At 60.4% G+C, this 26,738-nt stretch overlaps 2 protein-coding genes and 1 long non-coding RNA gene across 5 annotated transcripts; 1 reads left to right on the top strand and 2 right to left on the bottom strand.

The window, feature by feature from the left end:
• Positions 1-1,272: 1,272 nt before the first annotated feature.
• On the bottom strand, positions 1,273-11,229 carry HCN3 (hyperpolarization activated cyclic nucleotide gated potassium channel 3). Its single transcript, XM_059870861.1, has 8 exons — positions 10,919-11,229; positions 7,958-8,387; positions 7,663-7,824; positions 7,010-7,228; positions 6,457-6,603; positions 5,724-5,964; positions 5,073-5,237; positions 1,273-4,565 (listed from the first exon to the last, which is right to left on the bottom strand). The coding sequence occupies exons 1-8, from the start codon at positions 11,227-11,229 to the stop codon at positions 3,421-3,423; spliced, it is 2,820 nt and encodes a 939-aa protein (XP_059726844.1). The 3' UTR covers positions 1,273-3,420.
• Positions 11,230-12,080: 851 nt separating this feature from the next.
• Positions 12,081-25,001, top strand: CLK2 (CDC like kinase 2). 3 transcript variants are annotated; one of them, XM_059870863.1, is made up of 13 exons: positions 12,081-12,221; positions 15,437-15,606; positions 18,225-18,459; positions 20,126-20,219; positions 20,566-20,632; positions 20,930-21,046; positions 21,252-21,418; positions 21,821-21,915; positions 22,188-22,317; positions 23,013-23,095; positions 23,305-23,384; positions 23,565-23,655; positions 24,341-25,001. In XM_059870863.1, exons 2-13 carry the CDS (start codon positions 15,437-15,439, stop codon positions 24,521-24,523), a joined length of 1,512 nt encoding a protein of 503 aa, XP_059726846.1. In that variant the 5' UTR covers positions 12,081-12,221; the 3' UTR covers positions 24,524-25,001. The 3 variants fall into 3 exon arrangements, with proteins under 3 accessions (XP_059726846.1, XP_059726845.1, XP_059726847.1); XM_059870862.1 differs by having other exon boundaries at positions 20,123-20,219; XM_059870864.1 differs by lacking the exons at positions 12,081-12,221; positions 15,437-15,606; positions 20,126-20,219 and having other exon boundaries at positions 18,329-18,459.
• LOC132340086 (uncharacterized) lies at positions 24,592-26,662 on the bottom strand. The gene is made up of 2 exons (XR_009489811.1): positions 25,388-26,662; positions 24,592-25,058 (listed from the first exon to the last, which is right to left on the bottom strand). It is a non-coding gene; the product is annotated as an uncharacterized LOC132340086 (long non-coding RNA).
• Positions 26,663-26,738: the final 76 nt, after the last annotated feature.

Genomic DNA, 26,738 nt, shown 5'->3' with positions numbered 1-26,738 from the left:
GCACACGCGGTGCCACCTTCCCGCTGCTGCCCCTAGCTCCTGCCTGGGCCCCCGCCCCGCAGATTGGCGCCCGCCCCGAATCCCCTAATCCCGGCTCACCCGCGTTAATTAATCTCTCTGTGGTGCCCTCTAATCCCCCTCCCGCCGCCACCGGCATGCGGGGGCTCGGGGCAGAGCCTCCGGCTGCAGGACGGGTGTCCTTGGGGAGCGGGAACCGGGGACGGGCGGGGGCTCTGCCCGCATCTCCGGGACTCTGCGGGGCCCCCGTGTCCCGGGGCTTTGCCCTCAGCCCCGTGCGGGCAGCGGGGCTCTGCCGTGACCCGGTGGTCCCTGTGCCTCGGCCGCCAGAGCCGCCAGCCCTGCCGATGGACGCAAACTGGATGGGAGAGTGCTGGAATAGGAAATATGCTGGAATTCATTGCCAAAAAATTCTCTTTTTGCCCTGCGCCCCCCTCATTCAGGCTGGCTGCCGTGTAATCTGAAATAATCAAATTAGAGAGAAACCGTTAATCAGCATTGAGCTCTTCGTGTGTCACGGAGCCTAATTACTGCGGGGAGCGGGGGGGCGGCCAGCACCGTCCTGCGGGCCGGGGCTGGCCTGGTAACGGGGGCTGCGGGCAGGGGCTGCCCCGGTAAGGCAGGGCTGCGGGCAGGGGCTGGCCCGGTAAGGCAGGGCTGCGGGCAGGGGCTGGCCCAGTAACGCGGGGCTGCGGTGGGGAGACCGGGCAGGGCACCTGAGTCCTGCCACCACCGTGTCCTGCCACCACCGTGTCCTGCCTGGGGGCTGTGGCAGGTGTCGAAGGCGCAGCCCGAGCACGGCTGTGCCCCGAGACCCGCTCCAGGTGCCGCAGTGCCCGTGGCTCGGGTGCCCCGGCCCACCTTGCGCTGTGTGACCTTCATTTAATCGCGTTAATGCCTCGAGTGCTGCTCTGCAATCAGGCGGTATCAAACCCGCCCCTCCCCCCCGCAATAAAGGGAACGGAGATGGAAGGGGAAAATAACCAAAGATTAAACATTAATCTGCCCAGGGCCAAAAGGGACCGGGGTGGGTGGGAGGGGACCTGTTGCCTTTGGGCTCCTGCGGTGCCACCCAGGGCTGTGGGGCCTGGGAGAGGCCCCTCGGTGGCTCCCAAGGGTTTTCCAACTGCTCCCGGCTCTGCAGAAGGCCAGGATTGGAGCTGGGGTGCTGCAGCATCCCCCTGTCCTGCCCCATCCCTGGGCACGGTGCTGTGGGGTCGCAGGAGGTGCAGAAGGAGTTTCCCCCAGACCAGCTCCGAATCTCTCTTTATTATTTAAATCCATTATGTACAACGACCAAAAAATAAAAAAACGCTCTTAAATTCTCTGCGATATGAAAACTACAAGCTCTGTACATCGAACTGCCGTGAGTGCAAGAGTGGAGGATCATGGTCTTTGGTGGCTAAACTTGCGCCCGCGCACGGCCGGCACCCCCAGCCCCTCCAGCCTCCCCCGGGGTGGGCACCGGGCCACGAGGTGCCACGGCGGCGGTGCCAGGAGCGCAGGGTGGCTCCGGCTCCCGACACGGGGCTGTGCAGTGGGGAGGGAGCTCGGCGCTGTCCGAGCCGGCCCGCACGCTCTGCGGGGCGCTGGGATGACCGCTAAGACATCTACATCACGCAGTGTGAACACAGCCCGGGGACTCGGGACAACGCGGCTCCGCTGCAGCTCCCCGCCCGACGGACCGCGGGGATGGAGCGGGACGTGGGGGTGAGCAGGAGAGGGCGGTTGAAATCCATGGAAAAAAAAGGCAGTGCAGGACATCCCCTGTGGCAGGCACTGCCGGGATTCCTGGTGGGCTGGTGCTCCCAGAGCAGCCCCGCGCTCCGGACCGCTCCCGACGCCCCAAAACACCAGGGTGTGGGGAAGTACCGAGGGCAACGAGACCTCGCCCGCTGCGCTGGGGCTCCGGCGGGCCCCGCTCAGCCCCAGAGCACGAAGACAAGCCATGGTTCCTGACTCCGGGAGTGGGAAGCAGCTGGCGCAGCGCGGTGGGGACGGAGGGGACACTACTCTAACCAGGACTGAACACGGTTGGCCCAAAGCGACACTGGAAGCAGAGCTCGGCTGCTTGGCAGAGCCACGACTCGCACACACATTGCACACTACTGTCTCTGGAGGGGAGGGGAGGGGCATCTGTGGGGACCCCGGGCTCCCGTTGGACGAGGGGTGACCCCACAGCCCCACACGTCACCCAGGCGCTGCCCGGGATTGGCATCTCTTTGTGACAGCCTTTTGCTCCTGTGGCACCGGTGACTGGCATCTCCAGGCGACCTGGAAATGGGACTGCAGCGCAGGGCAGGGGAGCAGAGCCCGGGTTGAGCATCCTCCCGGGGCCACAGGCAGTGGGGGCCCTGCAGGTGACCCTCTGAGCATCCTCCTGGAGCCACAGAAGGGTCATCCCAGATGATCTTGTGGACATCATCCCGGGGCCAGAGAGGGATCCCCTTGGACTGACCCTCTGAGCATCTTCCTGAGGCCAGAGAGGGTTCCCCTCGGACTGACCCTCTGAGCATCCTCCTGGAGCTGCAGGCAGCAGAATCCCCCCCAGGCTGCCCCCATGAGGGCACGTGGAGGGGCAGCCACAGTGCCCGGGTGTGGGGCAGAGCATTGCCCAGCAGCACATCCCATCCTCACTGGCACTCAGCACCTCTGAGGCAAAACGGTCCCACAAGCAGGGGAGAGGGACTGGGGGGCTGCTCCTCTGCCCCCAGCGTGGCCCCTTGGCACTCGTCACACCAGGGGAGCCCTGCCCAGGACCCCCAGGTGGTCCTGACACTCTGGGAAGGGGGAGTGCTGATCCTGGACCCCCATGACCCTGCCATGGGCTCCAGCCTCCTCCCTCCACCTGGGCAGAGGACCCAGGGGGTGCCTCTGCCTCCTCACCCTAAAGGCAGAGGGGCTGGGCAGAGCAGTCTGGGCATCGAGGTGGGCATCGGGCAGCCCCTGCTGTGACAGAGGACAGGCTGGAGGAGCTGCCAGCGTCAGCCTGGCTCCGAGGACAGGCTGTGGGACACGCGGCACAGAGCGTGAGGGGCCCAGCCCCCGAGGGGCAGTTACGGGGAGCTGAGCTCCCCAGAGAGGCCAGAGTTTGGGCAAGGGCTCTGACCTGTCCTATGCCTCCGGCAGGAGGGCAGAACTCACAGATGGTGTTGAGCAAGGAGGGGTGAGCCCGGGTAGGGTGACCCCCTTGGGGCAGTCAGCAGAGACCCCTCCTCATCCAGCTGGCCCCATGCCCATCCCTGCCGTGTCCCCGTGCCTGGAACAGCCCCTCCACGGCCCCGGCTGGTGCCTCTCACCTCATTTTCCCTCCGACACGGCGGGGCTGGCGTTCTGCTTCTCCTGCCTCCTCTGCCGCCGGGATGCCCGGCTCCCTCCTGCCCGCGTGGCCGCCTCCAGGGCTCACATGTTGGATGGGAGTTTGGGCTTCGCCGTTTCCACCTCGGGGCTGAAGGCCACGGAGCCCTTGCGGGAGGGACCGGCTGCCTGCCGGGACGCGGAGCCCGGGGACTGCGGCGCGGACGCTCCCGCGGCGGAGCGGCCGGGCTGAGCCAGCGATCCCGAAGGCATCGGCTGCGAGTGTGCGGGCTGGCCCGGCATCCCCGCGCACGGCTTGGCCAGGAGTCCGGCTACCGAGGGCGAGGACCTGCGGGCCAGGTTCCCTGCAGATTTCCTGCCCTGCTTCAAAGAGCTCCCGTCGGCTTGCTGGGCCACTTTGTTGGGAAGGGAGGGCTGGGAGGCCGAAAGGAGCCGGACATCCTGGGTGAGCCGCCCCACCGGCAGCCCCTGGATGCTCCTGTGCTTCACCAGCTGCTGGGGCTGCATCAGGAGCGAGATGTGGGAGCCGGTGGCTCGGGACAGGCTGTAGTGGAGCGTTCTCCCCGGCGGCAGCGCCTGCTCGGAGCTGGGGGACGCAGCACCCGCCGCTTGCTGCAGCAGCGAGGTGGAGACCGAGGTGCCGCGGGACCGGGAGAGCTGGGGCTGGGGGCCGGCCGGGGGCTGCTTGGGCCCCGCTGGCATCTCCCCCCTCTGCGCCGTGCGGGGCAGGGGCTGCGCCCCCGAGCTGGGTCTCTGGCCCCCGCTCTCCAGCGGCGCCTGGGACTGGACCATGGGCGAGGAAGGCGAACCGGCGGCCGGGGTCTGCAGGTGGGACTGAGCCCCGGAGGGCGAGCTCACGGAGGAGGGCCGGGAGCCCCCCAGGCTGGGCTGGGAGCGGCGCACGGGCTTGGTGAGCAGGGTGGCTTCGGGAGAGAGCGGGCTGGAGATGGAGGAGGGCGGCAGGAAGATGTGAGCCTGCAGGCTGTGCTGGTGGGTCAGCGCGATGGCCACGTTGGTGGTGGCGGCGGCTGTTTGCAGGGGTGCGTGCACCAGCGGCTCCCAAATCACCGGCTTGCCGCTCAGCTCCCGGCCCATCGCCATCTGCTGCAGGTCCTGGATGTTGTGGGCCATGTCCTGGTCGTGCTTCACGATCTGCTGGATCATCTCAGTGTTCAGGGGCCCCGAGCTGTGCTCGGCTCGCTTGCGGAGCAGGATGGAGTTCTTCTTTCCTGGAGGGGAGGCAGGAGTGTCACCGACCCTGGGAGAGTGGGCTCTTGGGGACAGTGAGGAGGGCAGGGTGGCAGTAGGGAAGGGACGATCAAACCTCACCAGCCTTCCAGGGGAAGCAAGACCCTGGGAAGGGTCTAGATTAGAGCAGTGGAAGCAGCAGGGACAAAACTGGAGAGTCCTGACTCCAAAGGAACTGAGGTCTGGGGTCCTGCTTGTCCTCCACAGGCAAGGAAGGGTGAGGACAAGCAGCTGGTCACTGCCAAACACTGCAAGTTACATTTTCCCAGGGAAGCCTGTCCTATGGCACTACCTGGATCTTGCTGGGGGTGAGAGAGAGGGCAGGCTCCTTCCCCATGCTCCCCATCATCCCCATTGCTGGGCACCCACGAGGTTGGGGCATTCATCCCAGTTCCGTGACTCCACCACCAGTGGGTCTGTGGGCCCGTGGGCCCTGGGGGTGGCTGCAGAGGTGGCTGTGCTCAGCCCAGGGGGTCCCTCCTCCTCACCTATGCGGTCCAGGCGGTCCATGGCCACGGTCTCGAAGGCTCTCCTCATCATGGGGTACTCCTCCAGCACCTCGTTGAAGTTGTCCACGGACAGGGAGTACAGGCGGCAGTAGGTGTCGGCCCTCACGCTGGCCGTGCGCCTGCCCCGCGTCAGGAGGCAGATCTCTGCAGGGACACGGGGCTGGCCTCAGGGTGACACAGCCATCCAGCCCCCTGCCAGCCCTGGGAGCAGGAACAGGACTGCCCAGCACCCCAAAACCCTGCACACAGCATGGATCAGAGGCAGGGACAGACCCCACAGCCCGTCTCCTTGGCTAGACAGCATTTTCCTCCCTCTCCAGGCCATGGAGACACCCCCAGGGGTAGCTGCTGTGATGGCCTGGCCTGTTTCCCTCCCAGAGCTGTGCCTGTATCCTATAAACTGGCTCAGGTGTTCTGCTCTAACCTCCTCTCCTCCCTGGCCAGCAGTGGATGCTACGTCTGCCCCAGCCAGACAGAACTGGCATGAAGACCTTGGCACTTTGGATGCCAAGATTTTGGCACTGGGCAAGAGGAGAAGGGCAGGCAGAAACATGAGGGATGCCCCAGCTTCTGCTCCCGGGAAGCTTTTGGCCCCTACTCTATCCACCAGCTCCCCCAGCCCAGCCTCACCCCCAAAGTAGGAGCCATCAGACAGCTTTGTCTCCTTGTTGCCCTTGGTGAGGATGCTGACCACGCCGTGCTGGATGAAGTACATCTTTTTGCCCACGGTGCCCTCACGGATGATGAAGTCCCCAGGCTGGAAGACCTCGAAGCGCAGCTTGGTCAGCATGGCTGTCACAAAGTTGGGGTCAGCGTTGGCAAACAGGGGCATGTTGGCCACCAGGTTGCGGCAGTTGAAGTTGATGATTTCCTGTGGGGTGAGGAGCAGCTCAGTGGGTGTAGCCACATTTCTCTTCACAGAGAAAAGCAAGGCACAATTCTTGTCAAGAATATTTCTGGGTTTCACATTCTCTGAACCTCAGAGAAAGGAAAAGCAATTCTTATCATTTGCTGTGCCTGTGTTGTGCCAAAGTGAAACGCAATGTGAAAATTTTTTACCCAAAGTGATGGTGTTTTGTTTCCTTGGCCTATCAGGGCCAAGTGTGTGTGTGTGTGTGTGTGGGGACTGTTGGATGACAGTCACGAGATGTTGAGCAGTTGTGTACCAAGTTGAGTACTTGGAAAATTCAGTTTAGATGTGACATGGTATGATATAATATAATAATTAACCTTCTGATATTAGAGAGTCCTTCTCATCATTTCTACCCACACAGGGGTCATCCTGTTTCAATAAGTGGGGACATCACCGAGCCTGGCCCCTGCCAGCACCAGCCTCTGCCCTCCAGGGGAGTGCTGCCCTCACCTCTTTGAGTGGCTCACTGAGCTCCCCCAGGATGTTCTCCTCATCAAACATCTTGCCCTGGTAGCGGTGCTCGTAGTACTCGTGGATGCGCTGGCGCGTGTCCCCAGGCAGCTTGTGGAATGACATGTACTGCTCCACTTGCTTGTACTGTGGGGACAAGGGGAGTCACACAGGGCTGAGATGGCACCACCTGCAGGGCTGGATGATGTGTCCATTCTCCTCAGTGATGTAGATACAGACACCCCTGCTCCAGTGCCCTGACCCAAAGGGGGAAAAGGACGGGACAGCTGTGCACTCAGGATGCAGGTGGACCAGGGCAGAGGGTAGGAGGGGGCCACACTGTGCAGAAGTCACCCCCAGTATGGACACCAATATGGTCCCACTCTCAATGGGCAGCCCGAGCTCCACCTGCAACAACCCGAGGGAGAGTGGCAAGGACAAAGATCCCAGCCTCTGGAATCAGTAGGGCACGGCAGCTGTGCTGAGCTGGTTCTGGAGTTGTGCCAGGACTCTTTCCCCAGTACCCAGGCCCTCCCTCCACCACCCTGCTGACCTTCTCCTGGTACTGGCGCCGGGACGAGTCCAGGGACTGGATGAGGGCGGTGGCGTGGCCGATGAACATGGCATAGCAGGTGGCCCCCACGATCATGCTGAGCATGGTGAGCCACACGTCGGTCATGCCCTCGGGCGCCTGCTGCCCGTAGCCGATGCACAGCATGTGGCTCATGGCCTTGAACAGGGCGTGCGAGTACTGCTTGCCCCACGAGTCGTTCTGCACACAAGGGACAGTGCTGCTGAAGGGTTTGGTGGAAGGTGCTGTGCACCTGAACCCCCCGGTCCCACCTCCCTGAGCTGGGGAGTGCAGAGACTCCGTGAGAAGAAGGTTCCTCCACGGGCAAAGGGATGAGTTCTCCTCCAGGAAGAGGACTGTGAAGCCCTAAAATGCACCAGCCCCGCTCTGGGGAGGAGGCATGAGTCCCAGCATCCTGTTCCCTCCCTGAGGGATTCCCTGACTCCAGCAAGGTGGGCTGAGATGGGAAGGTGATGCAGAGGTTCCCTCTGTCCTATCTCACTGCTGCAACCACAGAGACAATGCTCACCAGCACGTCTCCCAGCAGCTCCAGCCTTGGGGTGGGAGACAGGGAACCAAATCCTCTCCCCACCAGCGCAGATTCCAGCTGGAATCACCCCAGTCTGGGCACTCACCACCATGTGGTTCTTGGAGACCCAGCAGTCCTCAGGAAAGTCCTGCAGCATGGGCACCAGGAACTGGAGGCAGCCATCCCAGTGGCACAGCAGCAGCATCATCCCGATGAGGTTGAAGATCCTCACCACGGCGCTGGCCAGGTCATACGTCATGTGGAAGATCTGGAGAACATGCAGGAGCAGAGCTGCAGAGAAACTCTCCTCCTAGAACAGCCCTTGGAGCCCTCTGCCCTCCATCTGGGGACCCCCAGCCTGGCCTGGGACCCTGAGCAGGAGACCCCCAGGGCGTTCTCACCTCCTCCCACTGGTGGATGTAGCGGATGAGGCGCGAGAGGCGCAGCAGGCGCAGCAGGCTGAGGATCTTGGTGAAGCGCACGATGCGCAGGGCCCGCGCTGTCTTGTAGACATCCGAATCCACCTGGGTCTCCAGGTCAACAATGAGGAAAATGTAGTCAACAGGGATGGAGGAGATGAAGTCGACCAGGAACCAGCTCTTCAAGTACTTCATTTTGATGGTGTGAGGGTCGAGGATGATCTCTGTGTTGTCCTCCACCACAATGCCTGTCCGGAAGTTCAGCACCAGGTCAGCCAAGAAGAAAGTGTCTGAAAGCACGTTGAAAACGATCCAGGGAGGTGTGTTCTCATCCTTGAAGAAGGTGATGCCCACGGGCAGGATGATCAAATTCCCCACCATCAGGAGCAGCATGATGAGGTCCCAGTAAAACCTGCAGGGTGGGAATGCAGGGGCCGGAGTGGGACAGGCAGGACACAGTTAGACAATAAACCCAGGATCAAAGTTAGGGTCTGACAGTGCAGAGAGGCAGGTGCTGAGCAGACACACACACGTGCCTGCCCACACACATGACTAACACCCTGCTGCTTGCTTGGGACAGATGTGAGCAGAAGTGGGGTGCAAAAGTCACCCCGTGTTGGAATGGGGGGTGTAGGAGCTTGGCCGTCTCTCTCTCTACTGCAGGGCAGTGCATGCACACCTATGCCCCCACCCCAAAGCTGCCACGTGCCCCATGGAGATCTCAGAGAGGGTGTGGGCTTTGCTCCTTTGAGGTTCCTTGTCATCCACTGTCTCCCTGCCACCGCCCGAGTTGGCTTAGCAGGATTTGGGATAAGCTTTGCTGGTTATGCAAACGGAGAGCCGAGCTCCTGGGGCAGCAGAAAAGGATCAGGGAGGAGGCTGTGGTGAGCCAGGCAGCAGCCAAGAAAGGACAGACAATGCTGGTACCAGGGGAAGGTGGGAGGAGGGTCCAGCCCTACAGGAGGTGCCAGCATGCACTGGGCAGGATGAGGGCACTCCTCATCCACCTCCTTTAGCTGAGAGTGGGCAGGCTCAGAGGCTTTGGAAGGGAGGGAAAGCCAAGAGATGCCGGCAGCAGCTGGATATGTCAGGACACCCAGCAGCCCTGCTCACATGCAAATGCCACCGGGGTGTTTTCATTCTTTGCACAGACACGTCAGGACTTTCTCCACCAGCCTTGTGACTCCTGGGATCCCCCATCAGAGCCTTCATGGGCCCTTGGGAATGCAAGCCCAGCTTTAGGTGTCCCCAGGCATCCCCTGTTAGTCCCAGCCCTGGCCGTGGGTGTAGGCTCAAATCTCCAAAGGTGATTTCAGGGCAGCTCTCAGCGCACAGTGAATCCAAACCAGCTTTTACAGGTGGCAGAAGCCTGTGGGGATTTCCATGGTGGGACACGGATACTGGGATCTCTGCAGCTGGGGAAGGGAAGGGAAAGGGAAAGGGAAAGGGAAAGGGAAAGGGAAAGGGAAAGGGAAAGGGAAAGGGAAAGGGAAATGGAAAGGGAAAGGGAAAGGGAAAGGGAAAGGGAAAGGGAAAGGGAAAGGGAAAGGGAAAGGGAAAGGGAAAGGGAAAGGAGGTCGCAGTGCTGTGAGAGGTTCCTTCAGAGAGAGAACCAGAACCTGAGGGGAGGAGGGAGAGGCAATCTCTCCTCATGGAGCCACCCCAAGGTCAGATCCAGAAACCATCCCAGGGCCAGGAACCCACTCCAGGGTCAGGATCCTCTCCCAAATTAACACCTTCCTGCCAGTGGCCAAGATTTGTTGGGCCAGGGAAGGAAATGAGGCAGGAGGGGCCTGACCCAGCTGAGGAATTGCCTCCTGCACCTCCATGCTGTGCCCTGAGAAGCTGACCAGGGAAGCTGCCTGTCCCTGCAGCTGCCCAAGCCTGCCTGGAGCTCTCGCTTCAGATTTAGGCTTAAGCTCTTTAGGACAGGCCTTGTCCTTCACTGAGTGTCACAATGAACACTCGGGGCCCTGATCTCCATGGCCTTTATGTATCTCCCTAATGTGATAAACACCGGAGTAATCCCTCTGTCTGTCTACCTGCCAGCTCCCTTCACGGTGTTGCTTGCACAAACTGCTCCTGCCGAGCTCAGGGTTCACAAACTTTAAGGTGCTTTCCCTGGGAAAAGGGCTCTCAGAGCTGGGTGTCATGCTGGGGTTGTGCAAGGGACCCGGTGAGTGGCAGGGGCCCGGTGGGGAGGGGAGATGGCTACAGGTGCCAGGGACCCACAGAGGGTGCTGGCTCCATTCTCCAGGCTGGGGACATCATCCATGTCACAGCTTGCTGCGGGAGATGACTGCCTGGCAGCTCCATTCCCCGTGGAGAAAGCCCACCCTATATGACTCAACATCCCCGTGACACCCAGTTCCTCCCACATCATCCATCCCCGAGCTCCCGCTGTGATCCCGGTGACACCGAGAGCCGGGCCCGGCTCCTCGCTGGGTGACCGGCCCCGCTCCAGCCGCGGGGAGCCGCGTCCCAGGGGGATGAAGGCTCCTGATGGAATTAAAAACAGCATCGAGAAAGGCGGGAGGAGCTCTAAGGGCAGGCAAAGCCCAGCAACCCCCGCCTCCGCCTCCGCAAGCCCGGGGCCGGGTCAGTGGATCTCCGCGGCTCGGTGGAGCCGGGCTGCCCTCGGCACCGGGAGCCCCGGGAGCCCGCCGGTGCTGGGCAGGACAGAGCCGTCCGTGCGGGCGGGATAATCCCAGACGGAAAGGGGCTGGGGCAGCGCGGCCCCGGGCTCCGGCGGTCGGCAGCCGCCTCCCCGGGCCGGTGCGGAGCCCTGGCTACCGGCACTTGTTGCCCTTACGGTAGCGGGCGGCGGGGCCGCGCTCAGCACCACGGACAGCGGCGGCGGGCACCGGAGCCGGAGCGGGAACCGGCGCCGGGATGGGGGTCGGTGCCGGTGCCGGGGCTGGGGTCGCGGGGCGCCGGTCCCACCTGAAGTCGCTGTAGGGATGGATAATCCAGGCACCCGCCGACTTCACCCGTTGCCGCTCGATCTCCACGGCCCGGTGGCTGCCGAACATGCGCAGCGAGAACTTGTTCACGGCGGGCTGCAGCATCGCCCCGAGCTGCCGCTGCACGAACGTGCCCGCCGCCGCCGCCTCGCCCTCCGCCACGATCTGCTCCGTCGCCGCCGGCGAGGCCGGGGCCGCGCCCGACGCCCCCGCGGGCGCCCCCGCTGCCTCCCCGTCCAGCACCGGCGGCTTCTCCCGCGGCTCGGGGCTTCGCCGCGGCGCCGCCTCCATCCCGCCGCCGCCGCCTCGCCTCACGTTTCCTTCAAACGCCCTTGCTCGGGCGCCCTGCCCGTCGCCCCGCCGCACATGCCCGGCCCCGGGCGGGCGGGCGCTCGCTCGCCGCCCGCGGCCACTCGCTCACCGAGCGCTCACGAAGCTCCGCCGGCACCTGCCTGTTGCGCACGCTCCGGCGCGGGCGCGGCGGCCGCCGGCAGCCGGGAAGCGCCGGTGGCACCGGAGCGGCGGTGCGGGGAGCGGCGAGGCCCAGGCGGCACCGGAGCGGCGGCGGCGGCGGGACCCCGCGGCGGGCGGGGCGGGGCGGGGCGGGGCTGGCGGGCGGGGCCTTGGGAAGGAGAACGCGCCCCCCGGTCCGGCCCCGGTACCGCCTGAGGAACCGAAGAGGGGCGGGGCTTCAAGGAGAGAGGGGCGGGACTACCCGATAGGGACCACGCCCCTTCTTTCTAGCCCCGCCCCATCGCTGGCAGCGGGGCGAGGAGGGGGCGTGGCTTGGAAGACGGCGGGCGGGCACGGGGCGAGGCTCCTGGAGGCGATGGGTGGGGATATCAGCATAGGCCACGCCCATATCTCGACCCCGCCCCTCGGCGCCGTCCCGCCGCCGTCAGAAGGGAGAGGTGTGGCTTCGGGTACGAGGTGGGCGGAGCGATCTGCCCCGGCCCCCTCCTAGGATCGCGCCCCGCCCCTCGGCCTCGCCCAGCCCGGGCCGCTGGGTCCGAAAAGGGGGCGTGGCTTAAAGAGGGAGCAGTTCGGGACCGGTCCCGCCCCTCGCGTCTAACCCCGCCTACCGGCCCCACCTGGCGTGACGCAGCTCCGCGCGCCTACGTGCGTGCGTACGTGAGCGCGTACGTGCGTGCGCGGCCCCGCGGGCTGGCAGGACCCGGATCGGCGGCGGCGGCGGCGGCAGGAGCTGGAGCGGGGCCCGGGGGCCCACGGCCGCCATCACGGATTTCCTGTGGGACAAGCGCACCGGGCTGGCTGCGAGGACGGTGCGTGCCGGCGCGGCGCGGGCCGGGGCGGCGCGGGCCGGGGCGGGGTGGGTAGGCCGCGGCCGGTGAGGGCGGCGCGGGGCGGGCCCGGTTTGCGGTTCCCGGCGGGGCCGCGGTAGGAATCGGCGGCCTGGGTGTCCCCGCGGGGGCGGTGGGCCCGGATGGCCCGGGGGAACCGGGTCGGGGCCTCTCCCCGCCGAGGCCGCCCCGCCCTCCACCCATCTCTCCCGGTGCCCCGGTGCTTCCGGCCCTGCACGGCGGAGGCCCCGCCCGGCGCGTCCGCCATCACCGTCCTCAAACCGGTTCCAGCCCCGCTGCGGAACGCAGCCCCGGTGCTCGTTCCACCGAGCCGGGGCTTGGCGGGCCGCCAGAGCCGCCTTCGCGCTCCCTTCAGTCCGCGGCTGGAACCCGCGGGGCTCGGGGGTAACCCCGGGCAGGCGGTACCGGGCCCGTGCCCCCGATCACCCCGCCGTCGGGGCCGGTTCGGCCTGTCCGAGCCCTGGCGGTGATGTCAGCGCTGGGCGGGGACGGGGACGCAGCCGGGGGCATTTTGGATGGGGGAAATTGCCGCGGGAGCTCCGGCTTCTCCTGTGGCCCTGGCCCAGATTGCCCAGAGAAGCTGTGGCTGCCCCATCCCTGGGGTGTTTAAAGCCAGGTTGGGCGAGTGTTGGAGCAACCTGGGCTAGTGGAAGGTGGCCCTGCACATGGCAGGGGGTGGGACTGAGTGAGCTTGATGGTCCCTCCCAGTTAACGTTCCATGATTCCATGAATTGTGCTTGGAACTGAAATCCGTGCGGGGAATGTTTGAGAGCTGTGGGGCAGGGCCTGGCGGGGTCTGAGGGGCTGCACTCGCTGTGCTGTCTCACCTCGGGATCTCCTTGGCTTCATCCTCTCCAGAGGGGCTGAGCTGAGACCCCCTGAGGGTCTGCAGGGCTCTGTAGGTGTCCTTTGGATCCCTTGGCTCTAGGCCCTCATGTTCCCCCAGAGGGGCAGAGCTGAGGGTCTGCAGGGCTCTCTAGGTGTCCTTTGGGAAGGGGGGGTTTGCTCCTGGGTGGTTCTCCGTGGACAGAGGGATGTGTGTCACCAATCTCCTGAGCTGGGAGGGATCCACAGGCGTCAGCAAGTCCTGATGTCCTTCCCCAGGACACCCCAACAGTCCCAGCCTGTGCATCCCTAGGAGCATTGTCCAATCTCTCCTGGAGCTCTGGCAGCCCTGGGGCTGTGCCCATTCCCTGGGGAGCCTGGGCAGTGCCCAGCACCCTCTGGGGAGAAGCCTTTTCCTGATACCCTGCCTAAACCTCACTGACACAGCTCCAGCCATTCCCTGGGGTGCTGTCACTGTCACACAGAGCAGAATCCAGAGCTGTCCCTCCTGGGGAAGCTGCAGCCCCCTGAGATCTCCCTTCAGTCCCAGCTGAACAGACCAAACACCCCCAGACCCTTCCCCACCCTTGTGTTCCAGTGCAGATGTCACCTGGCAGGAAACCTGAGGCATCTCTTGAGGAGCTGCTCTCTGGGCATCCATTCCTGGATTCAGCCATTTTCTGACCCAGAGATGGGGCACTGAGAGGCATTTTAAAAACTTTCATTCTATTCTTAGTCTCATATGAAGAGTGAGAAAATACAGATGTTACAATTCATGTCTTCACAATCAGAAATGAACTAGTTCTTAATTACAATGCATTATAATCATTTTTTGGCCTATCAGCTTTAGCCACACCATGCTGTAAATACCTTAAAGCAAATAATTTAAAATTACCCCTCATGGGTCCCACTACAATGCATCTTTCATAGATCTGTTTCTCCAAAGTATCTTGTCTTATTTGCAAGGCCACCTATTGAAACTTCTGTCAGGCTTGGAGGATTTTCTGTAAATCCATTTCTCACATTGCCCAGGGACTCTGGTGATATCCAGGGCTTCATTTCACCTTCCCTCACCTTCCTTGGTGCTGCTTCCCTCCTTCCTGGGCAGCTTAAAGAGAAAAGGTGCAAAAGCTTTTCCTGGAGCTGTGGGCAGTAGAGATGGGTGTGAAGAAGGGATACAAACCTGGGAAAGAGAACAGGGCAAGATGACCATGGTGGGGTCTCATCCTGTCCTGTGGGGCTCTGGGGTCTCTCAGAGGTTGCTCTCCTCTCTCTCAGATCCCCTGGCACACTCACACACGTTTGGTTCCTGTCCCATGCAGCTGTTAATGCTGCCCTCCTGTCCCCACGGGTGCCTCACTGTCCTTCCTGTCCCCATGGGGGCCTCACAGGGTCCCTGCCATCCTCACAGGGTCCCTGCTGACCCCACAAGTGCCTCACAGGGTCCCTGCTGACCCCATGGGTGCCTCACTGTCCCACTGGGTGTCTCACAGGGTCCCCACTGTCCCCAGGGGGTCCCTGCTGTCTCCACGGATGCCTGACAGTCCCCGCTGTCCCCGCAGATCCCTGAGTGTCCCCACTGTCCCTGCAGATGCCTCACTCCCGAAGGTGCTGCTCATCGGAGTGCAGCAGCCACGGCAGTTACCACGGGGTCCCCGCTGTCCCCAGGGTGTCCCCGCTGTCCCCACAGGGTCCCCGCTGTCCCCACAGATCCTTGAGTGCCCCCGCTGTCCCCGCAGATGCTGCACTCCCGAAGGTGCTGCTCATCGGAGCGTAGCAGCCGCAGCAGTTACCACAGGGTCCCTGCTGTCCCCAGGGTGTCCCCGCTGTCCCCATGGGTCCCTGAGTGTCCCCGCTGTCCCCGCAGATGCTGCACTCCCGAAGGTACCGCTCGTCGGAGCGCAGCATCCGCGGCAGTTACCGTGGGGTCCCCGCTGTCCCCATGGGGTCCCCGCTGTCCCCATGGGGTCCCCGCTGTCCCCAGGGTGTCCCCGCTGTCCCTGCAGGTCCCTAAGTGTCCCCGCTGTCCCCGCAGATGCCGCACCCCCGAAGGTACCGCTCGTCGGAGCGCAGCAGCCGCGGCAGTTACCGTGGGGTCCCCGCTGTCCCCATGGGGTCCCCGCTGTCCCCATGGGGTCCCCGCTGTCCCCAGGGTGTCCCCGCTGTCCCTGCAGGTCCCTGAGTGTCCCCGCTGTCCCCGCAGATGCCGCACTCCCGAAGGTACCGCTCGTCGGAGCGCAGCAGCCGCGGCAGTTACCACAGGGTCCCCGCTGTCCCCATGGGGTCCCCGCTGTCCCCAGGGTGTCCCCGCTGTCCCTGCAGGTCCCTGAGTGTCCCCGCTGTCCCCGCAGATGCCGCACTCCCGAAGGTACCGCTCGTCGGAGCGCAGCAGCCGCGGCAGTTACCACGAGCGCTACCGGAGCCGCAAGCACAAGCGGCGGCGGACGCGGTCCCGGTCCAGCAGCAGCGAGCGGGACCGGCGGCACCGGCGGGAGGACAGCTACCACGTCCGATCCCGGAGGTGAGCGGGGCTCACACCTGCCCTCCTGCACAGAGTCACACGGGGGCTGGCTTGGGAGGGACCTCTGGGGTCACGCAGTGCACAGGAACACGTCCAGGTGGGTTTGGGATGGCTCCAGCAAAGGAGGTGCCATGCTCGGCCTGGGTAGCTGTGCCAGTGCTCTGCCACCCTCTGTGGGAACAACTTCTTCCTTGTGTTGAGGTAGAATGTGGTGTGTGTTAGTTCATGGTTTTGCTCCCCATCCTGTTGCTGGCCACCACTGAAAAGTGTCTGGCACCATCCTGGCACCTGCCTTTGAGATGTTGATGTGGGATGTCTCCAGAGAGGGAGGTGCCATGCTCGCCCTGGGCAGCTGTGCCAGTGCTCTGCCACCCTCTGTGAGAACAACTTCCTGTCACTGGGCACCGTCCTGGCTCCTGCCTTGGAGGTACTGATGTGCAATAAGGAGATTTCCTGTCAGTCTTCTCCAGACTAACCTGACACATCTCCCACAGCCTCTGCTCATTAAGAGAGATGCTCCAGTCCCTTAATCATGGCCTAGTCATCCATGCTCACCCAGGTTCCACATGACCCGGGCCTGCTCTGAGCTGTCACAGCCTGGGCAGTGCTTGTCACCAAAGCCCCTCACTCCTCTCTTAGGGAAGCTTCCCTGTCTGACACCCAGGAGCCCCTCTGGCAGTGCCACTGCAGCACTGCAGCCACTGAGCTGGGACTGAGGCCCCTTCACAGCAGTGGCTTCAGTGACCCACTGCTTGCTCTGTTTGACTCCCTACACACCCCACACTCCCAGTCAGACCAGTTTCCTTACTGGCTCAGCCCTGGTTTCTCACAGCAGAGTCTCAGACATCTCAGTCCTTAAAAATGGTTTAATCTTGGTGCAATTTCAAAGTAACAGCTCTAGCTGGTGCCTTCAAGGAGGGGTCCTGAACAAAGGACCCGCTGAGCTTTTATCCCTTCACAGTTTCAGTACAGGAAGATCTGGGGTCCTCAGCTCCGAGTGTCCCTCACCTGGCTGGGACACAGATCCCATGTCCCCCTTGTTATCCCAAGGGTTGGCAGTTTGTGGCTTCTTGCCTTGGGCTCCCACCCCTCAAAGCACTGCAAAAGTTTTGGTGTTCCCAACATAACAAGGACATGGAACTGTTGGAACTGGACCATTGTAGGCTGGGAAGTTGTTAAGAGGACTGGAAAACCTTTATGGAGAAAGGCTGAGAGAATTGTGGCTGGGAGAGTTTTGTAGCCTGGGGAAGAGAAGGTTGTGGGAGAATTGGGGCTGGGAGAGTTTCTAGCCTGGAGAAGAGAAGGTTGTGGGAGAATTGGGGCTGGGAGAATTTCTAGCCTGGAGAAGAGAAGGTTGTGTGAAGACCTCACAGCACCTTGCAGCATTAAAAGGGCCCTGAAAGGAAGCTGGAGAGGGACCCTCCATGAGGAACTGTAGTGATAGGACAAGGAGGAATGGGTACAAATTGAAAGAGAGAGAATTTAGGCTAGACATGAGGAAGATCTTCCCTGTGAGGGTGGTGAGACACAGGCACACAGGTTGGATGGGGCTGCCCCAACCCTGTCAGTGTTCAAGGCCAGACTGGACAAGGCAGTCTGGTCTAGTGAGAGGTGATGATGATCTTCAAGTCCACTCCAACCCCTCAGCATTCCTCGGTGCAGGAACGTGCTCCCTGTTGATGGAGCGACCAAATTATTCTTTGTCTGCTTAAAAAGGCAAAAAGCCCAGATGTTTCTCTCCTAAATTTGGTACAAAGATACCTCACAGGACCTTTTGGACGTCACCTCAGACCTGGGGCTGCCCGGTTGGACAGAGGCCAAGAGGTCCAGCCTAGGTAATTTGTTGGACAGTAATTCACTAGAAAAAGAAGAGAACAAAGGGAATAATCCCTTTTGTGGGGTGTTTCAGCAGGAGCAAGGACCTCTTTCCCCCGGCTCAGTTTTTCTCTGTAAGAGCTTTTTTATTTTGCCTTTTATTAAACCTTTTTCCATTTCCAACACTACCTCAGAAGCCGTCCTGCTAAATTTTTGCCATTTGGGGTAGCAGAGCTATCTCAGGTGTGCTGGGTTCCTCTGAGAGCAAGAACCTCTTGCCCTGGCTTGGCTTTTCCCTGTAAGAGCTTTTTTATTTTGCCTTTTATTAAACCTTTGTCCATTTTCAACACTACCTCAGAAGCCATCCTGCTACTTTTATACCATTTGGGGTAGCTGGGCTATCTCAGGTGTGCTGGGTTCCTCTGAGAGCAAAAACCAAGCCAGGGGGAACCTCTTGCCCTGGCTTGTTTTTTTCCCTGTAAGAGCTTTTTTAGTTTGCCTTTTAATAAACCTTTTTCTGTTTCCAACACTACTCCAGAAGCCATCCTGCTAATTTTTTGCCATTTGGGTTAGCAGAGCTATCTCAGGTGTGCTGGGTTCCTCTGAGAGTAAAAACCAAGCCAGGGGCAAGAGGTTTTTCTCTGTAAGAGCTTGCCTTTTATTAAACCTTTCTCCATTTCCAACACTACCTCAGAAGCCATCCTGCTAAATTTTTGCCATTTGGGGTAGCAGAGCTATCTCAGGTGTGCTGGATCTCTCTGAGAGGGACTAACACATCCCCCCCTCCACACCCCCGTGCCCAGCTACGACGACCACTCTGCAGACCGAAGGGCCTACGACCGGCGTTACTGTGACAGCTACCGGCGCAACGACTACAGCCGCGAGCGGGGCGATGCCTACTACGAGCCCGAGTACCGACATTCCTACGAGTACCGGCGCTCCCGGGACCGCGAGGGCAGCTACCGCAGCTGCAAAAGCAGCCGGCGTAAGCACAGGCGGAGGCGGCGCCGCAGCCGGTCCTTTAGCCGCTCCTCATCGGTGAGTATCCTGCTGTGCTGCGCCTGCCCTGTAACCTTTCTCTCTCCCAGGTGCTGAGCTGGGTAAGTAGAAAACTCACTTTCTAAGCGCTCTCTCCGAGTCGGCTTGAGCTCTGTGTGCGTGTGTGTTTTAGAGGAGTTTTGGTGCAGAGCGTTGCTGCCCACGTCCATGTGCGCCGTGGCTGGCGCTGCCCGGTGCCAGCTGGGCACGGGTGGCTCAGGCCCTCTCTCAGGTGGGAGGACAGGAGTGCCCCGCGAGGCTGGCGGGTCCCCAGGGTGGTGCTGCATCTCCTCCTGTTCAGTGATGCTTATGGAGCGCTGTGTAGGAGCCCCAGCCAGGCAGGATTTGTGCAAGGCTTGAACAGCCAGTGCTCAGCTGGTCCCAGTCCCAGAGAGCCTGTGACAGGTGACTGCCCCTGTGGTCCCTGTTTTGGGCTCTGGCTCTGAGGGTTAGACCCTGCTCCAGAGCAGGATCCTCCTGGGTGGGCCCAGCTGATGTGGGCTTTGTGGAGGAGCAGAGCTTCTGCAGCACTCAGCTCTGGTGGAGGCAGAACCATCCCAGGCTCTTCCCGGAAGCATCCCTGGCTTTCTCTTCTTGTCTGTTCTGCTGTTCACCTTCCACTTCTGTTAGACCCCAGACACATTCTCTGCTCTGTGTGGAGCTCTCAGTGTTGTCTGGTCTGTTCTGGCTCTGTGTCCAGGGAGGGGATTGGGGGCTGGATTTGGGTCCCAAGTCTGCTGGCTGGTTGCTCCCAGGTATGGGGATACTTAGCTGAGGAACGGAAGGCAGGAATTTTCTCTTCTCCAGCATAAACCTCTTATCTGCCTCATCCCAGGGCTGTCCCTGTTCCCTGTTGGGTTCTGCTTCTCTTCTGGAAGTTAGTCCTTCCAGGATCAGCTTCTTTGGGGGAGGGTCTAGGAAGAAGTGTCCGTCTTCCCCAGGCAGTCACTGCGAACTTTCCGTTTTGGATGGATCATTGTATCTAAAGCTGCTTTTCTGAAATCTTGGAGTTCATCTTTTCCCTGTGTGTCGGGGCTGGGGGAAGCTGTGTGGGCAGTTATTGGAGTGGGATAGGGGTGCCTGTGGGGGCAGCCTGGGCTCGTGCAGGACCTTCCAGCCAGCACCTGCCTCCTGCTGCCCCTGCTCTGCGGCGGCTGTGGGGCTGGGGAGCCCCTCCCCGTGGCCTCTGGCCCTCGGCGTGCTCAGGCAGTCCCCAGGACCCGAAGGCCGGTGCTGTTCCTCTCTGAGCCCCCGTGGGAGTGAGAGCAGCCAGCCCTTTCCATGCCCCTCAGCTCCCTCACTCTGACAGCTCTGCTGTCACTCTGGTTTGGGTTGGGGCTGTTTGTAGGTTCTTTTTTTTCTTATTTTTTTCTTATTTTTTTCTTTTTCTTTTTTTTTCCTTTTTTTTTTTTTTTTGCTACAACGAAAAGCAAACTGTTTTTTTCTTTTCTGAGCTAGTGTGTTGTATCTTGACATGTTCCCTTGCAATATCCCTATCGTTATATATTCCTCTGTGCCGTATGAATTGGCTGGGAATCTCCTCCTGCAACCCCTCCTCAAACAACCATGTGAATTTCCAAACCAACCAATGCGTGACGCTGGCTGCTGCGCTGGTTTGAAAATCTGATTGGTGAATGATGAATTCCCTGTCTGCCTGGGCCAGCAGCGGAGTCGACAGAGCAGCAGAAGGGCCAAGAGTGTGGAGGACGACGACGAGGGGCATCTGATCTATCGCGTCGGCGACTGGCTACAAGAAAGATGTACAGCCAAATCGTAACATAATTTAGCTCTCTAGTTAAGCTCCCATCGCAGTCGCAGATCTGTCTTATCTTTCTGTTTCATTTTATTTTCATTGTTTATTAAAGAGAAACCCTCTCCTTTTCCTTCCCCTTTTGTTAAAGCTACGTTTATATTGTGTATTGTTACTGAAGTGGCAGGGAATTAGGGCAGCTGCCTTGTGCAGCCGGTGTCAGCCTTCCGCTGCTCCGGTCTCTCCAGCTGTGTGCAGGTTAGGTGTTGCAATGCATTCTCCTCTGCCCTGTGTATCGCTGCAGCCAGGTCCTGCTCCCTCTCTCAGCTCCTTCCCTCTCCTTCTCTCCCTCCCAGATGAGATTATCAGCACCCTGGGGGAAGGGACCTTCGGCAGAGTGGTGCAGTGCATGGATCACCGGAGGTATGTGGGGAAAGGGGAGACCGCAGCTGGCAACAGTGGGAGCCTGGGGGTGAAAATCAGTCTCTTGGTTTCCAATATCCTCTGCTGCTCCAGGCTCTCGCCCCCTTTGTGTTGCCCATGTGCTGGGGGAAGCTTTAGGGCTGTTTTGCAGGGAGGGAAAAGGACACCTTTGGTGGACATCCCTTAGCAATAACCTGCTTGAGCAAGGGAGGCTGGTCAGAAGGTCCCTTTCACAGGGCACAGCCCCTCTTACCTGCTCAGGGCTCACCTTGTGCTTTCTTCCTGTTTCTCCCACAGGGGTGGTGCACGTGTTGCTCTGAAAATCATTAAAAACGTAGAGAAGTACAAAGAGGCTGCTCGACTGGAAATCAACGTGCTGGAGAAAATCAACGAGAAGGATCCTGAGAACACAAAGTGAGTGTGCTCTTGGTGTTCAGCAGGAAGGGCTGGTTTCAGGGCTGGGGTGGAAGAGGTGCTTGAACATGATCCTAGATAGTTTTGGAAGCCCCTTGGCTTGCTGTGAGATACAGACTGAGCAGGGAAAGGAGGAGCCTGATGCAGGGGTGACACAGCTGAGTGGTGCCTGCAGAGCTGTTCCCAACTGGAATGTTTCTGTCAGTCTCTGTGTCAGGATGTTTGACTGGTTTGACTACCACGGCCACATGTGCATCTCCTTCGAGCTGCTGGGGCTCAGCACCTTTGATTTCCTGAAGGATAACAACTACCTGCCTTACCCCATCCACCAAGTACGGCACATGGCCTTCCAGGTGTGCCAGGCTGTGAAGTGTAAGTGTTCCCTGCTGCTCTCCCCCTGCTTTGGGCTGACCTGGGGAGCTGAGTAGGTTGCACTTCTGCAACTGGTGGCCCAGAGCAACAAGTTTTTGTTGTGGTTCTGAGCCTGAGCCTTCCTGCCCCACTGGGAATGAATCCTCTTCATTTTCTGATGCTTGTGGGCTGGCAGTAGCTCAGAGCATTCACCCCCCTGCACCTTCAGGCAATCGATACAATAAATCCTTGTGCTTCTTCTGAAGCATCATGGCCTGGGCTTTGCCTGGCTGTTCATACCCAGATTGAAATGTGGCTTAAACTGGTGCCAGTATGAGCAAACTGCACCAGTGATGGCTTTTTGGGGGGGTGCAGCCTTGTTCTGCTTCTCTCCCCTCACCCAGACTCTCTTTGCTCCCTCAGTTCTGCACGACAATAAACTCACCCACACTGACCTCAAGCCAGAGAACATCCTCTTTGTGAACTCTGACTACGAGCTCTCCTACAACCTGGAAAAGGTAACACACTGCCTCACTTGGCTCTCCTCTTGGTGTCCCTGACCTTGCCAGAGGGCTCAGACACAGCCCCAGGGGTTGTGGACTCTGTGCAGTCCTTCAGGGCTTTGCATGATCTGCCAGGCAGTGCTGAGTGAGCCGTGGCTGGTGATGGGAGCTTGTGTGGGGCTGAGCTGTGGGGCTGCCAAAGCTTTCCCCTCCTGTGGTGCCCTCAGCTGGGTAAGGCAGGGGCTGGAGGAGCTGCCAGGTGATGGATCCCATTGTCCTCCCTGCAGAAACGGGATGAGAGGAGCGTGAAGAGCACGGCCATCAGGGTGGTGGACTTTGGCAGTGCCACCTTTGACCATGAGCATCACAGCACCATCGTCTCCACCAGGCACTACCGGGCCCCTGAAGTCATCCTGGGTAAGGTGCCCCTGGGTCTCTGTGCCCCTTGTACCCCACTGGACTGGGGCGTGTTGGGCTTCCACGTCATTCAGGAACTTTCTGGGTCTGCCCTGGGAGATGGGAAGTGCTTGGTTTAACAGCTCTGCCGTGCTGTTTCCTGAGAATTCCATGGTTACAGCCCTGTCATTATTCTGGGTTTGTTCCACCTGGAGAAAAGGAGGTTCAGGGGGGGCCCTCTCACTCTCCACAGCTTCCTCATGATGGGTTGGGCTCTGCTCCCAGGGAGCAAGGGACAGTACAAGAAGAAATGGCCTCAAGTTGTGCTATGGTTGGACATCAGGAGGAATTTCTTCCTGGAAAGGGCAGTCAGGCATTGGAAGGGGCTGCCCAGGGAGGTTTGGAGTCCCCATTCCTGGAGGTGTCCAAGGAATGGCTCGATGTGGCACTCAGTGTCCTGGACTTGGTGACAAGGTGGGGATTGGTCACAGGTTGGAGTTGGTGATCTTGAAGGTCCTTTCCAACCTTACTGGTCCACCATCAGCTGGTGGTTTGGCAGTGCTGCCAGCTGGGCAGTATATTGCCAGCAGAGCACCAGCAGCCTGGCTGGAATAGGATGTTATTTATTTTTTATTAGTTATTTATTTTTAAAGAAAGAGGGATTTGGACTCTTGGGTTGTAACTGGATCATTTATTTAAACAACATTGTTTTTCAGAGCTTGGCTGGAGCCAGCCCTGTGATGTGTGGAGTATTGGCTGCATCATCTTTGAGTATTATGTGGGTTTCACCCTTTTCCAGGTGAGAACTGTGTTGTGTGGGTACTTCCCAACTGGTGAGAGGATGCTGGCTGCTTCCCTGAGACTGGTGGGGGTCCCTCCATCACTGCAGTCCTGTAGAGACACCCGAGGTGTTGGCCAGGAGGGGTTCTGGGTGGGGAAATACCCAAGGCTGGAGGCAGAACCACTGGAATCTATTCCATGCCTTCCCTTTACATTTCTCTCTCCCAGACACATGACAACCGGGAGCACCTGGCCATGATGGAGAGGATTTTGGGGCCAATTCCTTCTCGAATGGTCCGGAAGACAAGGTGAGCAAGGCCAGCTGGGCACTGCAGGTGTGCCAGCCCTCCTGCTCCACGGGCTGTGCTTCTCCCTGGGGGAGATCCCACTTTGGAGCCAACCAGCTGTGTCCCACTGGGGCTGACACCTTGCTGCTGCTGGGTGTGTTGTGCTCAGGTGTAACCTGCTGCCACCTGTTACTCTGACAGGAAACAGAAATATTTCTACCACGGCCGCCTGGACTGGGATGAGAACACCTCAGCTGGACGCTACGTTCGGGAGAACTGCAAACCACTGCGGGTAAGGCAGCTTGGCCCCTCCTCAAGTTCTCCCTCTGGGCATGTTTGGGCCAGCAGAAAGGTGGTTGAAGGGAGCCTTGGCTGTCCCAGCAATAGGAAGCTGCAGCAGCCTGAGTTTAATCTGAAGTGCAGGACAAGGAGAGCATGGAAAGTTCAGGAAGTGCCCGGGGAAGGGAGGGTATGTGAAAATCTGTCACTTCTGGATAGAGGAGTGCAGAGCCCAGCTCCAGGCTGAGTGATGGAGTGAACAAACCAGGAAACATCCCTGAGCCCGGGGAACATCCCAGCACAGGCTGTAGCCTCCCTGAGCCTGGGGAACATCCCAGCACAGGCTGTAGCCTCCCTGAGCTCGGGGAACATCCCAGCTCAGGCTGTAGCCTCCCTGAGCCTGGGGAACATCCCAGCACAGGCTGTAGCCTCCCTGAGCCCGGGGAACATCCCAGCTCAGGCTGTAGCCTCCCTGAGCCCGGGGAACATCCCAGCTCAGGCTGTAGCCTCCCTGAGCCCGGGGAACATCCCAGCACAGGCTGTAGCCTCCCTGAGCCTGGGGAACATCCCAGCTCAGGCTGTAGCCTCCCTGAGCCCGGAGAACATCCCAGCTCAGGCTGTAGCCTCCCTGAGCCTGGGGAACATCCCAGCACAGGCTGTAGCCTCCCTGAGCCTCACCTTCCCCCTCCACCTGGCAGCGATACCTGACCTCGGAGGCCGAGGACCATCACCGCCTGTTCGACCTCATCGAGAGCATGCTGGAGTACGAGCCCTCCAAGCGTGTCACCCTGGCTGAGGCCCTCAAGCACCCCTTCTTTGACATGCTGGGCATGGAGCCCAGCACAAAAATGTGGGACTCGAGCCGGGACATCAGCCGGTGACGCCACAGGTGCCAGCCAGCCCTCGGATTCTAGCCCCCGTGGAGGCCTGTGTGATTTCTATTCAGACACTTGGTGCTTTTTTTTTTATAAACATGAGATGAACTTCCTGGACACGTTTGTAAAGCTGTTAATATGTGAGATACTGTAAATAGCCCAGATTCTCTGTCGGCCTAGGAGCACCACGGGCCTGACCTGCTGTCGCTGCTGCCGTTCTCGTGAGGTGAGGGGGGCCTGTGTGTCCGTGCTGTAAATACCTCTGGTCCTGTGTTGCTTTGTCTCCTGTTCCTGCCCTCCTCGGTGTAAATACTCCAGGACTCGCAGCTCTCTGTAGCTTATCTGTTTCCTTGTAAGTTATGGAACTGGTGGGACTGCATGGGAATTATTTTTTGGATCAATGTCATAGCCCATCCCCACACCAGAGTTTTATAAGAATTTTGTACAGTCTTTGTGAAAAATAAATAAATATGAAGTGAATAAAGCACCTGGTCTGGGTTTGGCCTGACAGCAGCTGATCCTGGGGTTGTTCTGCTGTGCTCTTTGGAGGGAAGGAGAGGGATGAAAGGGGCTTTGTGCTCCAGCTGTATCCACCTGCACCATTCCTCCCAAGCCTACACTGAGTAGGAGCTGCTGTTGGCCCTCAGGGCTGCAGCTGGACCTGAGTAGATGCTGTTGTGGGGCAGAAAACCAGAGACTGGCCCTTTTTTCATGCCCTGGGTCCGCTCTTGGGGTGGGAGGCAGAGAAAGGACAGTGGGGCCCTCAGACAGGGCTTCCCTGGGACTGATGGTGGTTCCTCCATCACTGCAGTCCTGTAGGGACACCCAAGGTGTTGGCCAGGAAGGGGTTCTGGGGTTCTGTTCTCTTACCTGAAGGAACCTCTCAGCCTTAGCTGGGGAGCGCTGGCTGCTGCTGGTGGCTCTTGGAAGAGGGGTTGTCAGGAGCCCACATCCAGCTGTCCTACACCCACCCCAGGGCTGGCTGTGTCTTTTTGACTCTTGCAAGCTCTGCAGGGAGGCTGGGCCTTGGTTTGGGCTGTTCCCTGGGTGTTGTTGGGGCTGTGTCACAGCTGATGGCAGGGGGACAGTCTCACTGGGGTGTGGGTGACAGATGTGCTCTGCTGTGGCACCATCAGGCTGTGCCACGCTGTCACCATGCAGAGGGGAAAGGAAATGTCTGGTTTGACCTGGAGTGAGCATGGGGAGCCTCGGGAAGGGTGACACTGGGCCATCTCCACCCAACTCCCCTCACCTGCTTCCCGAGGCAGCAGGGGCAGATCCTGTCCCACTACCCCTGTGCCCAGCCCCACACTGAGGCAGGAGGAGAATTAAATTGTCTGAGTCATACCTTAGACTTCAAGAAAATAACAAACTCATGCTGGGTGTCCAAAACCCAAATCCACAGCTCCAGGTTTGGGCTGAGGTGGGAGCTCACCTGTGGGATTCACATGTCACTCTCAGTCTGTTCAGAGGGTTAAGAGTATTTTTAGCAGTCTGCTGAGCAGCGGGGGGGGACAGGGCAGGGACAGTGCATGTCCTGCTCCCGGGATGCTGAGGAGGACCCGAGCGGGGGTCAGTGTGCAGTCCCCGGGCAGCTGGAGTGGAAGCATTTGGAGATTCCTATAAATAACTGCTCCAGGAGACACAAGAGAAATTCCCCAAGTGCTCGTCGTGCCCGAGTCCCTGGCTGGCTGCCGGTGCGGCTCGGTGGCAGCTGCTGGAGTGGCCCCCGCGACCCCCGGGGTAACGCCTGGGGGGACGGGGGGACTGCGCGGGCAGCAGGTGAACGGCACCGGGGCCGCCCGGTAAGAGCAGGGAGCCCGACCGGGGGTCGGGACACGCAGCAGTAGCCGCTGTCCCGGCAGGTTCGGCTGGGCAGGGACCCGGAACCGTGGGGGAACCCGGGGTTGATGGGCGGTGGATACCGGTACACCTGGAGGCGATGGGTAATGGATAGCGGAACACAGGGGTCTATGGGCGGTGGGTACCGGGACACCGGGGGGTGATGGGGTCCCATCCCGGCCGCCACTGTTGGGGGTACCCGAAGGAAGAGCGGGCCCGGGGGTGGGGTGGAGACGGGCGCGCCGCACGTGACCCCAGGACACGTGGCCGCGTCACGCGCGCGCCCCGCCCGGCGCGGCTCCGGCGCGTGCGCAGCGGCCCCCTGCGGCGGGGGGTCTCCCCGATTACGTCACGTCGCAGCGGGACCAATCAGCGGCAG

This window comes from Haemorhous mexicanus, chromosome 31 (assembly GCF_027477595.1).
Source record: "Haemorhous mexicanus isolate bHaeMex1 chromosome 31, bHaeMex1.pri, whole genome shotgun sequence".
Classification (NCBI taxonomy): domain Eukaryota; kingdom Metazoa; phylum Chordata; class Aves; order Passeriformes; family Fringillidae; genus Haemorhous; species Haemorhous mexicanus.
Note: the sequence above shows the minus strand (reverse complement) of the source record. Positions and strands in the feature narration are given on the sequence as shown.